The following is a 16,993-nucleotide window of genomic DNA, read 5'->3' on the forward strand; positions in this document are numbered from 1 at the left end:
ACTGCTTCAAACAATTTTCACTCAGGGCAGCTTTTTACAGACTCAGGACCACCTTATCTCAGCAGAACTCACTGATATTCATACTGAATGGTATGAGGCCTTTACAGTTTCAGACTCATGGAAGTTGCAGACTGCGCAGGGAAGTGGGGAGTACTGCAATAAAAAGGAATGTATAGAGAAACGTCAGCTGTTATCCTCACGTACAAGCAGTCAGAGGGAGGAGGCGGCTGCTGTAGGTTCATCCATCAGCTGTCAGACAGGCACCACAGTTTACTTTCTCCACTCTCTTAAAAGATTTTATGAGGCATTGCAAAGAGGTTTCCTGTGGTTAATGTGCTTCAGGACGCGGTATTCTCCCTCGTACAACATACAGCGCATAAGTGGCCATAAATAACCAGGAAAGCCAGAGCTTTGACTTATGCGTTACATGGTAGCACAACCACTGTGGAAACGTGTTTCATTACAGAATACAAGCCCTGCATTACTTTTCTCAGGGAAGATACTTTTTAGTTTAAATAGATTTCACTTTAAAAAAAGATGAACATACTCATCGTTAAATCACCCGATAAATGGACTGAGGGCTTGAAACAGAATGCTTTTCTGCAGGGTCTGAAAATGCTGCTAAAACTATACAAGGCTGGAAATTCATCATTTACATCAACGTTGAATACGAAATCTGAAACTAGTTTGTTTATATAAAGCTGATTAGTAACAGAAAAAAACATGAAAATAAACATAAAGCTGCCAAGATGTGCGGGGGTTTTTTTTGTTTTTTTTGGTTGTTTTTAAATGAACCTCAGGAGGAAATGTTCTTCGTGCATTTATCTGCAGAGTCACGAAATATTTACATATCTGCAAAAGATTAGTTGTCGTTGTGTTTCTGTGGCATGATGGTGGCAGCTAAAGCATGAAATCATTTCATGGCTCTGCTCGGGCAGCTCAAAGCGCTCATTAACCAAAACCACATTTCTCTCTGAAAGGGAAACTTCACACAGCTCGCTCTGCAGACACCGAGCTCCATCTGTCAGACCAACGTCCTCCAGCGACGTCTCATCACTCGCCGTCTGTCACTCTGACAAACGTACAAGTCTGAGAAAGAAAAATAAAAGGTGGAGAGTTAGAAGTTAGGAGCTGACACCACCTAATTCTAGCTACACAATCTCAGTTCTGACTAAAATGTTCCCAATTCTTTCTTAATTGATCGAATGTAAACTTTGGACATTTAAACATGATTCAGATGAAAATAAAAACATACAGTAGGTTCCATGGTTTCCTATCACCAAACAAAAACCCACAACGCTGCACAGGAATCTGTTACACAGCCCCACCTGAACCCTCAATGAGCTGTCAATGCATGTTGGGTAATGTAGGAGAAAAAAGATCATTGAATTAAACAAGAGATGTGGAAAAGAATAATTCTTAACCATATATTTTTTATTCTTGGATGGTATTAGAATAGCTTTGCATGACTCACAGTTCAATAATAATCCTTCTTTATCTCATCCTGGGCCTCCTCTCCCTTCAAGTCGACTTTCTTCTGACTGGCTGCCCCTCGTAAATGAAAGGTCTGAAAATGACAGAAAATAAAGAAAAGCAGAATTGGTTCTCAAAAGGCAACGCTCATTGTTTGGATTAAAATGCCCCCTTTCAACAGCATTAATGATTGCTTACTGTGCATTCAGGCCAAGGTTATTGTTATTATCTTTAGCTAAAATAAAGACTAGACTTCTGAGAAAAAAACATGAAAGTAATTAAAAGAGTTTGAGAACTTGGAAAATTAAGATAAAATACAAATATAAAGGAAATTGGACATGTTTTTGAGAGTCTGGATGTCTGCAAGACTGAGTTGACTGCTTTCACAAAAAGTTTTTTAAAATTGTATCCTGCCCAGATTTTTCTAAATCTTACCTCTGACTTAAGCCCTCCTCCACAATGATAATTAAAAAGGCTAAAATCAACACTCAAATTAATGAAGAAAAAAAAAAAAACTAAACAGACATCAGAAAATTCTCCCCGGGAACTAACTGAAATGAAATTTAATTAAAAATAATCTCAAAATATACTAAAATTAGAAATCAAACGCTCATTAGAGCATGCAAAACGCATACATAGACAGTGCAAAGACTCTGCAAGTTAAAAATATTTCAGCTTTAATGAAAAAAATAATCCGGCTTCACGCAGTGTTGTAAAACCTGATCAGGTGAGAGGGACTGGGCTCTCCTGCCGCCTGCAGCTTTTAAAAGTGAGCTTTGTGCTTTCTGAATCACTGTGTTAACTGCTGAATAACTCAAACTATCTCTTGTCCTTCGGGAGGAAGCAGTTCTCCCACACAGGCTGTTAGGGGCTAGTGTCTGTGGGTTGTGACTGCATTCATGTAAGGCCTTACTCTGCTTCACATTTGTCCTCAGGCTTTTCTTCCAGACTGGCTCCCTTGTGGCATGTTCAGACTAATTTCCCCCTCAAGCATCTCTTGTGTCCTTCTTATCTTTGTTGTGTTAATTAAAAAATCTTTTTTTTTTCAGGGTGCCCCCGGCAGCAAAGGTCCCCGAGGTGAAAGAGGAGAGCCCGGTTCTGCTGTAAGTTACTGGGGAAAAAAAAATTCTCTATCGCATTTCCCTTCAACACTTGCTGCTTCACATTTTCTTGCAAGCTGAAGAAAATAAAAGATGGTACAAGTGCAAGAGCTTTGAGAAGCACATCTGATTCCACTTACTGATTGAGTGTTTGTGCTCTCCTTGTCCTTGATATGAAGGCTCAGTTCTATTAGCATTCCTTGTCTCCTGCCGGCCTTTTCCAAATATTTCAACAGTAGTACACTTCAACTGGGACAAGAGATATCAACAATAAATTCCTCCCATGTTTAAATATTTCTCTTGTCTGTATTTTGCAGGGACCGTTGGGCCCACGGGGAGAAATTGGACCACCTGGGCCCATGGGTCTGCCCGGCCCTCAAGGACCGAGCGGGCTGTCGATTCCAGGAGAAGCTGTAAGTCTGTAAACACACCTGACATCAACACACACACAGAGCAGAGTGGGGGGGGGATTACTTAGTGATTTATTATAAAGAGAATTTACAAGCTGGGGAGTATCTGTGGCAAGGACTCACATTCTTTCATGTCTGAGGGAAAGAAGCGATACCAAGAAGCCCCCGAACGTCAGTATCACTGAATGTTAATAAATCGCAGCTTGGATTTCCGTCTCAGAGATTAGATGTACCCAGATTAAACTGAGATCACTTTCCAGAAAGGTCCCACGAAATAGAGGTTTGTGGAAAGTACTGGACAGTTTCTGCTGCTTAGTACTCAATTAATCTAACGATATTGTTAAAGGTTACAGTGGATTAAACAGGTTTTATGGATTAAAACATCCACTCGATTGAGGCTGTAGGTTTGATTTCAGATGCTGGGAGATACAGCTAATGCTTTTTTTTTTTTTTTTTTTAATTACCTTCAAACTTCAAAACTCTTGTGCAACTGTAAATCATAATGTAGTTTAAATATTTATATTTCACTCCTGAGTTTCCAGATGTGCCAAAAAATGCAGTTCCTCTAATGTCCTCTGGGGAGTCAGTCCCTATTGATGCCCATGTTAACTTTAAAATAAGTATGTTAACTTTAAAGTAAGTTTATAGCCAATGAAAATGGTTTTGGTCTTTAAGCATGGTTTGCTCCTTGTAACATCTGTACAGGGTGGAATTTGTGGAAAGCACATTTGGCATATGTGCTTGAGTTTATTCTAAGTATGGTCAATTCTAGTTCCAGAAACAATCATTATGTTGGCCCAAAAATGCAGCACCACGATATTAACTAGTCCAACAATTGTTATATTGGCTATATGTGCGTTTTATAGACTAAACCTGACATGGATCATTAAATAAAATTTGAGTTTTGATTTATTTAGCAAGTCTTAATCTGGTTAATATTGCTATCATCTACATCAGTCACAGATCCATCTCTGATTGTTCTGTCCCTCCGAGTCACCGTCTTCATTAATGATGTTGCTTTCTGTTTTCAGGGCCGTCCTGGACCAAAGGGAGACCCCGGTGATTCAGGCTTACCTGGGCAGAAAGTAAGTGCAGCTCAGTTTGTGTTTGAAAGCAGGAAACTGGGGATAATTCACATTTTGACTACTGGTCTGGCACGCGGCCACATTGGCTGCACGCAGATGCTTTTCCAGCTGGGGTGTATTCAGAGAGAGAAGAGGCCAACCGTGCCTCCACTGCAGGTTTCTGAATATTACTTTTAAATTACGTTTCTGCGCACATTCGAGCCAAGAACAAGTCGCCTTGATTAACAGTGCTGGATAAGTGTCGACCCGCGGTCAGCCACTACATCCTCCTCTCACTGAAAACTGTTTTATCTGGGAATGCATGAGCTGCCTAAAGACAGACGTGACACCTTAACTTCGTTGGCATGAAAGCGAAAGCAGTCTGTGTGAAATATTAAGTTACAGATATCAGATGGTGCTTTCATTTCTTCCTGGAAGGAAGCATCTCTCGTGTAGGCTGAATTGAAAAGAAGAATCCAGGCCAAACAGACAGAAGGTAAAGAAAGGTGATACTGACCAGAGGTCAAAGGTGTGCTTGTGTTAAGATGAAGCCATAAGCAGGTAGGCCCCTGAAATGCCTAAAACCTATAATCGGTTTTCTCCAGGCCATCTTCAGCCTCAGTTTGGTTGACCTGCTCAGGTGTTCCTGGCTTAAATGTGGAATGGTGTTTGTTTATAGCTTCAAGCTCGACCTTTAAAGGACTTCAGAAGAATTTAAACAGAGTGCAGCTTCCAACCTTAAAGGTTCCATGTCAAACTGCACAAAAACATTTTTGAAGCAGAGCTGCAGAAAAGGCGTGATCAACCAATTGAGTGCAGGTTCTGCTAACAGCTAAAACGTGCAAAAAGTTGTACGATAATCAATGGTTGACAAATTATTTCCAATAGATATCAGGAAAAATAAAGGTTCAGACAAAGTGGAGCAATCATTTAAAGAATAATTGTGGTTTATTTCATGGTAACTTTATGCTCTGTTCCTCTGTTGTAGAAATTCGGGGAAACCAAAAGTTTGTTTATAGTCTGATTGAAAGAAAACAAGGAAATCAGCAGCTTGGAACGGATGTTTGGCTCTCCATCCGTCCATGCTTGCCTTCTGACTTAATCACAAACATATTCTTCCCCCACTGAACAGTTAGATAAAAAGTTACCCTAAATGATAGGCATATAGTGAATAGTTTGTAGCATGGTCACCTCCTTGGGTCAGCCGCTCTGAAATTCCCTGTAATCCGTTATGTTTTCTTATCTACTGGAACCCCAAAAATTTAAAGACGCACACACAGAAAAAACAAAACAAAAACATTTTTCTCTACTTGTCTTGAAACTGGAGTAAGATAATCTCATCAAATTGTCAATGTGGAAATTATTACCATCAGATTTATTTATTTTTGGTCTATTGAGATTTGGCTGCACAAACCTGGTGGAAAATTGTTAGTTGCTTTGTTCAAAACAGTGTTGTAAATCAAATAAAGTGGACCTATTGTGTTTCCCCGCCCTTATAGTCATTATTTTCATCCTTGGACCTACCAGAGTAGCTTTACATGATTCACAAGTTCAGAATAATCCATATTTAGCTTATATTGGGCCTCAATGTAGCTACTCGGATCATCCTCTGTCTGAAACCAATCATCAACGCATCTCCATTACGGCCATCTGATTGGCTACCCCTCATAAACAAAAGGTTGGTTGGTGTTTCTGTGAGATTACCATATTCTTTGACATCATACAGATCCAAGACTAAAAATGAAACCAGTATTAAACTGATGTTTGAGCTTTGTGATCACAGGGACTACGTGTACCTGCACAGGTCTTTTCTTGTGTTTAATAAGAACTGAATCCAAACCTGGGTAGAGTGGTGAAGAATCGATCCAATCCAAGTTTTAAAAAAAATGACCGCTTTGCCAAAACACCGAAATCTACCATTTTATCAAAGCCATTACTATTCTGAGATAAGATGTTCCTTAGTGTTGGTGCTTTGATGTAATGTTGAGCACTAGAAGCAGTTGGTCTTGTGTGAACGTGCAACCAACTTGTGTAGAAAGGAAGGGGATGAATTTACAGGGTTATGAAACAGCTGGACACTGCTTTATTTTTACTCACAAAAAGGTTATGATTAAGTGTTGCGAATGGGCCTAACTGTAAATTTTGATAGATGAGGCTGAATGGTACCAGGAACATTTAAATGCAGTGCCAATGGGTCTTGAGCAAGTGTTGGGATGTGACAAGTGTTGGGAATGAAATCATGTCAAAAATTCACAGTTGCTGCTCTTGGTTGGAAATCAGAGCTTCATGTCCAAGGTTGAACTTGGAAGGCCTTGAAATAACAGATTAAAGTGTCATTTTTTTAGATAATTTCTGGTAAACATTTGTTAGGTTTGTCACTGAAAACTCATCTGAGAGTTTTAATAAACTCTGGGTCACCTTCAAAAACTTGGTAACAGTAGGCAACGTTTTGCCACCATGTTCACATTTAACATCCATATTTCCTTAAAGTGTGCAACACGTATGGTATGTTTTCTGTGTGTGTGTCAGAGTTGATGACGACTTTATTTAAAAGCCCTTGCTTACTTATTTTATTTCAACTAATTCAGTGTTTGTAAGTAGAATTTCCAAAAAGACAATGAATTAGATGGAAAAACAAGAGTAATTAGTGCTACCTACTTCAAATCCTTTATTCAATAATTTATTTCTTCCAGTCAGCTCAACTAGTTAAAGGACTGGAACAATTTACTGCCCTGCTCAAAGTGTTGTTGCACTGGAACAGCATGCACAATTGGGAATTAAACCTTCAACCCTTCACCCGCAGTGTTCATGCAGAGCTTCAGACTCATGAGTAAGACTGATTAATCAGCTCTTTATGCCAGTAAAACAAACTCCACGTGGACCGTATTGGAGCGACGAGGCTGCAGGTGACCATGTTGGAGCAGATGCTATAGCAACATGCATTTAATGAGTTGCAGACCATGCGGTCCTGGTTTATAATGGCCAATAAAACTGTTCTGGAATATATTATGTTCCTTGTAAATCTTATGCCAAGGCATCAAAGACCAGAGACAATAAAAATAGTGAGCAGAGTTTCTGAGCAAATGAGCACGGGGGGAAAAAAAAAAGAAAAAGACGTTTACTGTCCGGCACGACGCTGAAACAAACCAGCTCGAGTTGGTCAATCAGAGGAAAGGTGGACTTTCTGTTACAGATGATGAGCATAAAATACTTTTTTCTGAGGGGTCTTCTCATGTTTGCAGGGTTCTCGTGGTCCTCCTGGTCCTGTTGGCCCAATGGGACCCGCCGGAGTGAGGGTGAGTATAGCCAGGCTGCTTTTAATGGCATCCATGCGGTCTGAATTCTTTAAACATGAACTGTATGGCTTTAGGGTTTCAGTCCTGATCTTATATTTCCAGGGCCCTCAAGGAAAGGAAGGCCCAGCTGGACCTAGAGGAGCCCCAGGGCCCATGGTAAGACTTCTAATGGTTTGACACATGCACACCTCAGAGCTGCAAACCACGTGAACAATTGAGGCATTTAATTGCCTTTCCAAAGAGCTTTCTACTACCGCGTCTTTGCAGGCATATTTCCCAAGAGTCATCTTTGTCCTCTTTCCCACTCATCGATATTTTTCTTACCCTTCCCTTTTTCCTTGCAGGGACCTCCAGGATCTCCTGGAGTACCAGGTACCACAGGAAAACCAGGAAATCCTGGAGACTCTGGTCCTCCTGTAAGTTTGCTGGCAGGGTTGTGTGTTCATTGAGCAGCACGTTGGGCCTGAATAGTTCTTAACAGTTTTATTTCTCTGGTTCTAGGGTCCCAATGGTCCAAAGGGAGACAAGGGAGAGAGAGTGAGTAAACCTACATCAAATGTTTTTGTCCACAAGTGATGATATTAAAAATATCCTACAACATGTTAACAACAAGCTGATGAAAACAAGAGGCTAGATTCCCTGTGCAGTTTCACGTTTCAGGAAATTTCTAATAATACATTTACATATAAGTGACTTGAGAAATGACAAATGGGGCCAACAGTAGGAAATGCTGGGAACTTATCACTTAGCATTACGAGTTGTTTGGAGTATTTTCCTGATGTACAACGTGTGACCAAAAAGTCCATGAAAGAAACTGTACCATTTTAAATGTGTCTGCTCCTGGATTGTCTTCATGTGCATCTTCATCTGGCATCCAGTGCGGCTGCCATTCTAAATTTTAGTCTGAAGCCCGATTTCAACATAGACAATTTTAACTTCAGGTTCAGAGAGAGACGAGGAATCTAGTCTTTTTGGACATTCATTGGATTGCATCAGTGCTGAGGTGTTGAAATGCTCTGAGGCATCTAAGGGAGAACATTCAACAGAAACCAAAAATATACACACAGAAATTGGATGCCATCCTCGAAGTAGTCATCTTGTCCAGAGCTGCCGTGCTTCCAACACTGGGAACACTTCCTGGAAGTCCTGGTCTGTCAGGACGTCAAGCACCATCTGTAGTGCATGTGGGATCCGCTTCAGTTTGCCGACCTTCAACTTGAATTTCAATTTTTTTGAAGAGCGAAGTAGCAGGGAACGAATGAAGATATTCATATTAGTGCACCCCATATTCTCCATAATGGAGGACCCATTTGCATCGCACCACTGTTGAGTTTGTTTGTGCAATAGGTTCTCCTAGGATGTTAAAGTAGAACTTGGCATGGACAATCCAATGCTTCATGTGGGACGAATTCACTGAACCACCTGGAGAAAAACAAGTAGCCAGCTTCTGTTAGAGCTCCCAACTCTGAAAACCTTTTGACCAGGACTTTGGACTTTCGACAGCTCTTCCCCTGCTAGACTGCTGTTTGGTCTCTATAGCCTCAACCTTTGAGATAAAGGTGGGGGTCATTATAGCTGTTGCAAATGCTCCTTAGTGCAAAAGCAGCAGGTGGTCACAAAAATCCTGATTGAGCCACGTTTCAATGAAAAGTTTCAGAGAAACATTTTCTGACTCATATAAAGTCTGTGCACAATGACAATAAAGAACTATTCTATTCCTTTCTTTACTGTTTTCCAATTTTAAATCCTGCCTGTCTGCACCCAGGGCGACTTTGCTCCTCAGAACATGATGCGATCCATTGCCAGACAGGTTTGCGGACAGTTAGTCCAAGGTACGTAGAACACATTTTCCCCCTCCTGACATGGATTTAGAAATCTCTGCCTCTTGGCTTTCACGATGTGGTTTGTAATGTTCTTGCTTTCTCTTCACCCTGCTGTTGCAGAACAAATGACTCGGGTCAACTCGTTATTGAATCAAATCCCCAGCAACATGTACCGCAACAATAACCCAGGCCCTCCGGGCCCTCCTGGACCTCCTGGCAATCAGGGACCCCGTGGAGAGCCGGGCGCCACAGGAAGGAACGGATTCCCCGGAAGTTCCGGATTGCCCGGCCAGCAGGGAGAGAGAGGTACGAGCCACCCCTGAGAAGTTGCTGCACGGCAGGAGAGGCTGACATCATGAACAAATGGAGTTAGAAAAATAAACATGAAGTCAAATGATTTCTAAAATGGGAGCACAGAAGGCAGCAAAGTGATTATTTACTCTGCAGAACGTTTACCTAAGACGCACCAAACCATCACAGAATGCTAGAAAGGCCTGGCATCATCGTTAATCTGAATTTCAGTCCAGATCGAATCAAATAAAGCTGCTGATGCCAAAATGTAAAAATATTGCAGTGAAAAAAGTACTTCTAATGACCCAGAGACACTTTTTTACATCTTTTTTTTTTTAAATTCTCATTTGACGAGATTTTTTGATCCACAAACAGCAAATTGTAATCAAGGGAGAATGGCCAATGCACACTGATAAACTACTGGCACTGGCACTCGGTCAACAAAACTTAGAAAACTCTGATCTAAATGATCATGAACATGGCTGCTAGTGCATTCATCCCTGTGTTCAGTCTTATTAAAGAAAACAGAATAACTACTGAAGATGTTGCCGGGCAGAATCAGAAATTAAATGTATTTGCATTGCACCCTCACCTTCTGCTCATTAAGGACCCCTTTCTGAAGTCTCACTTTCCTGTCTCACTTTATGTAACATAAATTCAGGAAACATATTTCAGAAGAGGCAAAAAAAATGTTCCAAAGCCAAGTTCTACCACAGGGAGGAGCTTTTAAGTAGGAGTTCTTATGTAAGGGGAGACAGAAAAAATGTCTTATTTTATTCTGCAACTAAAGGATTGAGACCTCCGAGCTTCCAGCCTAATGATATTTGACTTTCCCCCCCTTCAGGTCCCCCAGGAGAGAAAGGCGATCGAGGAACTTCAGTAGTTGGAGCGAAAGGACCGAGGGGACCTCCAGGTACACATTCTTTAGCAAGACACCAAAAATACTTAAAATGTTGGTGAGATCGCTGACAGCTAAAGTTAACAGGCAAAGCTGATTCCTAAGTCCATAATTTATCATCGTTGATGAAACCATCATCTGAACTGCCCCTACAGATTTGTAAGGCTTAAAAAAGATAAATAATTTATTTTTCAGCAAAACAGAACTATTGTCTCGTCACATTTGCCACTAAAAACCCAAACACACTCAATGTTTGAGCCAAGATGATGGAAATGGAGCCTTTGCATATAACGGTCTACCTTGATGATGTAAACCTTGATTTTTACCTGCCTTTGTCACTCATCTTATTTTGTGTCTCACCTTATTCACACCCCACCCACTCAAAGATGTCGGCTGATTCAAATGCTGAAAGCTTTGTTTGCTGCCATTCCTGTTAGTCTCTGGCGCCAGTGTTGTGACATGTTGACACATATTTGACAGCAAGATACCCCCCGTCCCGTCTCCTATGAGTATATTTCAATGAGAGGTTTGAATTTGTCTCAGTTAACCATGTCTTCTTGCTCCTTAAAACTGCGCTTAGTTGCCCTTAAAGTAGTGATTTAGCCAGGTGGTGGTGCAGCATTGTTAAAGAAAAACACAAACTTTGGTCCTGAAAAAAGCAGTTTCACCAGCAACTGCTTATGTAATCGCACTCCATCCTCCACGACTGCAGCCCTGCCGCTTTGTGACGGTCCCAGCTGTCAGACAGAAGCAGTTAGAGTCGAGGAGGGAGAGGAGAGCAGTGAGTCAGCCTGGAGGACATGCCGAGGACGGCGAGGAGACAGTCGGGCAGGAAACTTTCCAATCTTTTTCTGTCCAAGTCTAGACAAAATTCAGAGGGGAGGGGAGGATCAGCACATCCTACTTCTTTTCCCCCATCATAGTTTACATCATTTCATTCCATGCCCGGGACAGTCAGCAGCAGCTCGACACCTTTTCAATTAATTTTGTTTCCAGCTGCGTTGAGTCGCAGTGGTCTAACAACAATATCATAAAATGTTCTCATCTCTGTTTACATCAAATACAAGAGTGTAACTGTAGTTTTTATTAGTTCTAATGGTATAAAAGCACATGGAAGGCTTTTAAAAATTCTGATTCTCAGAAACACGCTGGCTCAAAGCAAAACGCACTTCATGAAAGCGTTCACATCTGAGAAAATGAAAACGCAGCCGGCCTTTGATCTGCACCATTTGAACAGTTTCATCTTTTTATTTTTATAAATGTTGCTTTTACTGGAGAATCAGTCCCGCCCTTCCTTTGAGGCAAAGTTTATAAAAATAAAAGACATGTTGCTACCACCTTTGTCCATGCTGCATTATGCTGATGTGATTTATCCATGTAGTTTGAATGTAGGGTTTGGTGACCATTTGCAGATATCCCATTATCCCCCTGTGTGATCTCCAATATCTGCACCACTGGGGTGGGGGCTGCAGATGAAGTTGAAGTGAATCCCCTTAATGCAGTTTTTTTTTAGTAATAAACAGACCCAGAGGGGGGGAAAAGATGATAGACCTGCTCCTGTTTTGGTATCGTTTTGAGGTGATGGACATTTATTTCTAAAAGGGAAGCAGTTCAAGCACAAATTTGTGACTACACGCACATTTGTGTCTAAAGCCATGTCATGGAAGTATAGCGAGGAAGAGTGCAAATAATCTGAACGTCAGGATAAAATTCATTCCATGTATTAATGGAATAAGCTAAAAATCACCTTGATTGAAAAGCCAATCACTCCAACCATCATCTATCCCCAACCTGGCTATGTTATTTTTTAAAATAGCGTTTCTGTCACTGCCACAGTGTAACTGAGTTTAATGCAGTAACCTGAAGTGTCCAATTACATTAGGACCCTGTCCTTATTTGGGCTCCTCCTCCAGACAGTCAAATGAGCAGGATTTCTCTCAGAGTGCAGAGTGCTACCAGTGACAGCGTGAAACTGTAGCAGCGTGTGTAAAGCTGACACACGCGTGTGCGCGGCTGCACGTTGCTGAATTTACGCACGAGGAATTTAATTCCGCAAGTGAAACTGAATTATTTGCTGGTATTATGTTTTTTGCTCTCGCACATATGATGATATAAATATGATTCCATAAACTATCTTCAGCCTGCTGTGATTGCAGTCTGGTAACACTGACAGTTGAACACACATGGGTGTGTTGTCCATTTCCTCCCTCTTTGAAATGCTACTGATCATGATAACTTTTTTTTTTTTTTTTTTTTTTTAAATTAAACACATCAGGTCCATCAGGAGAGAGCAGGACTGGACCCCCAGGCCCTTCAGGCCCTGCTGGATCTCGCGGACCACCTGGACGTCCAGGATACGCCGGAGTCCGTGGGCCTCCTGGACCTCCTGGATACTGCGATTCCTCTCAGTGTGTCGGTATTCCTTACAATGGGCAGGGATACATAGGTATGTAAAGGATCCTGTCTGTGATCAGAGACATTAGTTCTGTTTGGCAATCTGGGATTAAATGCAACAGTAAAAGAACACGCCAACATTTTGGGAGATGCACTTTCCTGTTCATGAGTCTGGGATGTGATGACTTTAGAATAACACTGAAAACAGAAACTCAAGGGTTAGGCTGATGGATTCTGACAGGGCATGGTATAAAATGATACCTGCAAAGCCAATGCATGCTTTGCGATAACTCAGAAATCTCTGTAGATTAAAACAGCAAAAAAGGTATAAGATAGAAAGTAATTTATAAAAGCAATAGAAAAAAAATAGGTTGAAATAAGTTTCCTCCAAAAGAGGGAGTCTGAGCTGCCCCTTTGTGTCAAAAGGAGCCAGTTAAAGATGCTAAAGATGCCTCCTGGGCACATTCAACTGGGCAGAAACCCTGGAGTAGACTAGAGCCCGTTGGAGAGATTCTATCTCTCACCTGGCCTGGGAATTCCTCGGGAGTCCTCAAGATGAGCTGAGAAGTATCGCTGGGGAAAAGGACATCTAGTAGTCTGGAAACAGAAGACTAGATGTCCTTTTCCCCAGCGATACTTCCCAGCTCATCTAGTAGTCTGGAAACAGAAGACTGAGCTTGATGTGAAGCAATTACTTCAAACCACCTCAACAACTTAAATCTGCTTCCAGTCTTTATTCTAAGATGGGCCAATACTCCCTTACTCTGGTTTATAAAAAGGGAGAAAATGCACTTCCCAAAATGTCTGAGCACTCTGTTGTGGGGGGATTAGTGCATGTGTGAAACTTGTAGTCAACTAATAAGCACATAGAGGTTATTGATTTGCTGTCTTCTGCTGACCTGACTGACACCTTCCATCCTCTTTGGCCCGTTTCAGGTTCACCATAGTAGACTTTTTATACCGCCTGTGCTGCTTTCACTGACCATCTGAAAACACAAAACAAAAAAGTCCTGTAACTGAATCACTCATATGCTCTAAAGCTGTTTAAAGGGATAACCACCAAAGGAAACAATTAACAAACTGTGCTGAAAACATCACAACAACAAAGAGGGAACGAGTACTAACGACTCACAGACAGTAGCGCAAAACACCAGCAGCAGCGGTGATGGCACCGACCTCTTTAGTGGCCTGTTTGCATCTTGAAGCCAAAGACCAAACAAAGAAGCCTTGTTCAGTGGAGGAGCATGCAGCAAACAACACCACCGACAAGCCAAAACAAATACTAACAAAGGTGGACTTGTACCAGAGAAACCAGTGCAGCCACCTCAGCATCACCACCCACAGCAGCAGCAGCAACTCTGTTAACAGCATTTCTCTCCATGTGACATGTAAATAAACTAATTTGTGCCTTGTAAATGATATTTGAATCAAGTCCACTAAATTTAGTCTTAACATCTGTAGTTTTAAAGCTTGTGCCTTGCAAATCAAACCTGCTGCTTGCTCAAACGCCGACAGAACGTTTTATTTTTATTGTTTTTTGGTTTTTTGTTTTTTTTTTTAATTTTAAGTCTTCCCACCCATGTGCTTGTAGCCATTTTAAACTGCTCGGGGTCATGCTGGTCTGTCCTACACGTGTGACCCTGCAGGCTTAGATTCACCACTTCATGTCTTCATGTCCCCCCCCCCCCCAAAAAAACAAAACAAAAAACAACAACAAAGAAACCCCACCCAAACTACATCTGGTTTAAAATACTAACAAAGCTTTCACAAATTCTTTCTAGTCGGGTGGTTGATGATCTCATGTTTTGTTGCATTTTGTGAATGTATGTGATGGAATTGATTGCTGGTAATGCTTGTGGTTATCAGACTAACACCTGAAATTCTAACAACACAAAAGGAGAATATGAATGCACTGAAATGTATAGCAGGGGCGTGCCCAAAGGGTGCCTTGGGTGACCTGGGCCATGTTTAAGTGATAAAAACAGTCTCATAAAGGTTTTTTTGTAGTGCAGACTACATACAGACTGCTATTTTTGAAGTAACGTTCATTTCGCCTGCAAATTTATTGGTTTACCAAGATAAATAATGGCAAACCTTGACTATTGAGCCCTCCCCTCTAAAGAATGAATAAATTACACTACGATGATAAGACAAACAACTCAAACCAGTTTGTTGCTGTGTAGCTGTATTGGTGACAACCATTTCCCCCTCTGTGTCACACAAGCCACCTATGACCCCCCACCAATACTGGCCACACCCCTGCTGTTTACTAACTAGCTGTGTCAGTGGTTTAGGTGGAATCAGAAAGAAACACAACTTTTAACCAGTTCTTCTTGTGCATGTTGAGAAAAATCAAGAGAAAATGTGCCAACTTACTTTGCCAATTGGCCCAAATGCTATCTCCAAGCAGGCCAATACCCATCTGAACCTGACACCCAAGTAGTCCAGTTCCCCGAGGAGGACGGCGAGTTGCAAAACCAGCGTCAAAAGAGATCACTACCAAGAAAGACAACCAGCAGGCTAACATCATAAAGACAAGTAGCGTTTTCTTTATCCGTTTAATTTTCTTCACCTTAACCTGTGTTCGTTCATGAAATTATAAATAAAAATGGGGTTTGACACCTCAAATTTATTGGGTAATACATTTCAGTGCCTAAAAATCTATGTGAATATTCTTTTTTGTGTCAGGCGAAGGGTTTAGACTGATGATGTTCGGGGTGTGACTGGCACAATTTTAAAATAGACAAAAAACAAACTACAAAAACCTGTGAGCTTTCCTTTTCCATTTGTCTTTTTGCTTGTAACATATTTGCATTGAGTTTGTATTGACTAGCAGTGTTCAACAGTGCACTCATGGTAACAAGGCTAGCAATAGTACAGCAGGAAGGAAAATGTTCAGTGTCAGGACATCACATATGAAATGTTTATTGTTTTGCTTTCACACTTCATCCAGTATGTTCAGTATAACCTTTCTCATTCAGTTCATCTTTTAGGAGGTTCAGTTAAACACCGCTTTCATTTTGTATCTTTATATTTATCATTTTTTCTTTATTCTGTCACAGCTAATTTTTACCAAAGGTGGAATTGCATGTCTGTGGTGTATATTTAGTACATGTTCACTACATTTCATCTTGTTTTAATCAGAATATTTGTCATCGTCATTGTCATCGTATCAAATGCGGTCAAAACCTGCATGCAAGACTATGGAAATGGTCTTGCTGCTTCATGTTTTAACTGCAGATTGTGAATTCCACAGCCTTATTTTCTTATTTATTTCTGAAAACAGAAGAGGCATTTTTCAATAAAACTACTGAAAATCCACTTTGGTGTGTTCATTTCATGTTAAAGGACAGAAGCCAAAATAAAGCAAGTTCAGATCACACCAAAACAGACTTGGGTTGAGTTCTTAACAAGCAGGACTGGGTTTCCTATTGTACACTGACTTGAAGGATACCTTGGCCACCAACTACTATCCTAAGTTGTTTATGCTCTAACCGAAGCATCTAACAGAAGAGTTAGTCCTTGGACTGATTCAAGGATTACTTTCTATCAAATGAATGTGGTAGAAGGGTTAGGATTACTTGGGCTAAGTAGATAAGGGCTTTGATTCACTTAAGTGACCTTGGTGCACTTTTGATACACAGTGGTGGCGTAAAGCAGCAGTGCCTATGCCAAATGGGACACAATAATTAGTGGTACCTGGGCCAACTTAAGGAAAAGCCTCTTTGACTAAGCAGAAGTAGACATAAGGTAAGAGGAACAAAAAAGGAGTTTCTGCACTGATACTTGGGCTAATACAATTACTTGGATCAATTTGCACTTTTTGGAAAGCAAGTGGGTTTAATAGGTTCACTTGAGCATTTGGACTAATTAAGGGGTAGGAAAGAGTGTGAAGTTACTTGTGAGGCCAAGGAGCTAAACTAAAGGGTTAAGCTTTACATCACAGCAAAGTGGATTGCTTTTACTAAGTTACTTGGTAACGAGTTTGGGAGATTTGGCAGATTAACTTCAAGGGCACATGGGCTATCAGGAACAGCACTAGATGAGCAATTGAAGATTGGCGATTTGTTAGAGCAGCTAGAACCACTTGGGCCGACTATACGTGCCTTTTGATACTACAAGTACTGCTCCAAAAGTGTAAATAAGTGAAATATTCTCTAGCCAGGCCAGACTGGAAAATGCCACCAAGAACTGCAAAGGCACTGGTTTCAATGTCTCAAAGTGGAATGAGGTTGACCATCAGG

At 41.0% G+C, this 16,993-nt stretch overlaps 1 protein-coding gene across 1 annotated transcript in view; it reads left to right on the forward strand.

The window, feature by feature from the left end:
* col12a1b (collagen, type XII, alpha 1b) overlaps window positions 1-16,070 on the forward strand; it is a 149,561-nt gene extending 133,491 nt beyond the window's left edge. The window contains 12 exon segments of the mRNA XM_040017990.1: window positions 2,523-2,576; window positions 2,891-2,986; window positions 4,015-4,068; window positions 7,290-7,343; window positions 7,446-7,499; window positions 7,688-7,759; window positions 7,845-7,880; window positions 9,109-9,175; window positions 9,287-9,472; window positions 10,302-10,370; window positions 12,631-12,801; window positions 15,157-16,070. Of these exon segments, the coding sequence (XP_039873924.1) occupies window positions 2,523-2,576; window positions 2,891-2,986; window positions 4,015-4,068; window positions 7,290-7,343; window positions 7,446-7,499; window positions 7,688-7,759; window positions 7,845-7,880; window positions 9,109-9,175; window positions 9,287-9,472; window positions 10,302-10,370; window positions 12,631-12,801; window positions 15,157-15,281 (1,038 nt within the window). The 3' untranslated portion in view covers window positions 15,282-16,070.
* Window positions 16,071-16,993: the final 923 nt, after the last annotated feature.

This window comes from Simochromis diagramma, unplaced genomic scaffold (assembly GCF_900408965.1).
Source record: "Simochromis diagramma unplaced genomic scaffold, fSimDia1.1 OVJJ01000802.1, whole genome shotgun sequence".
Lineage (NCBI taxonomy): Eukaryota > Metazoa > Chordata > Actinopteri > Cichliformes > Cichlidae > Simochromis > Simochromis diagramma.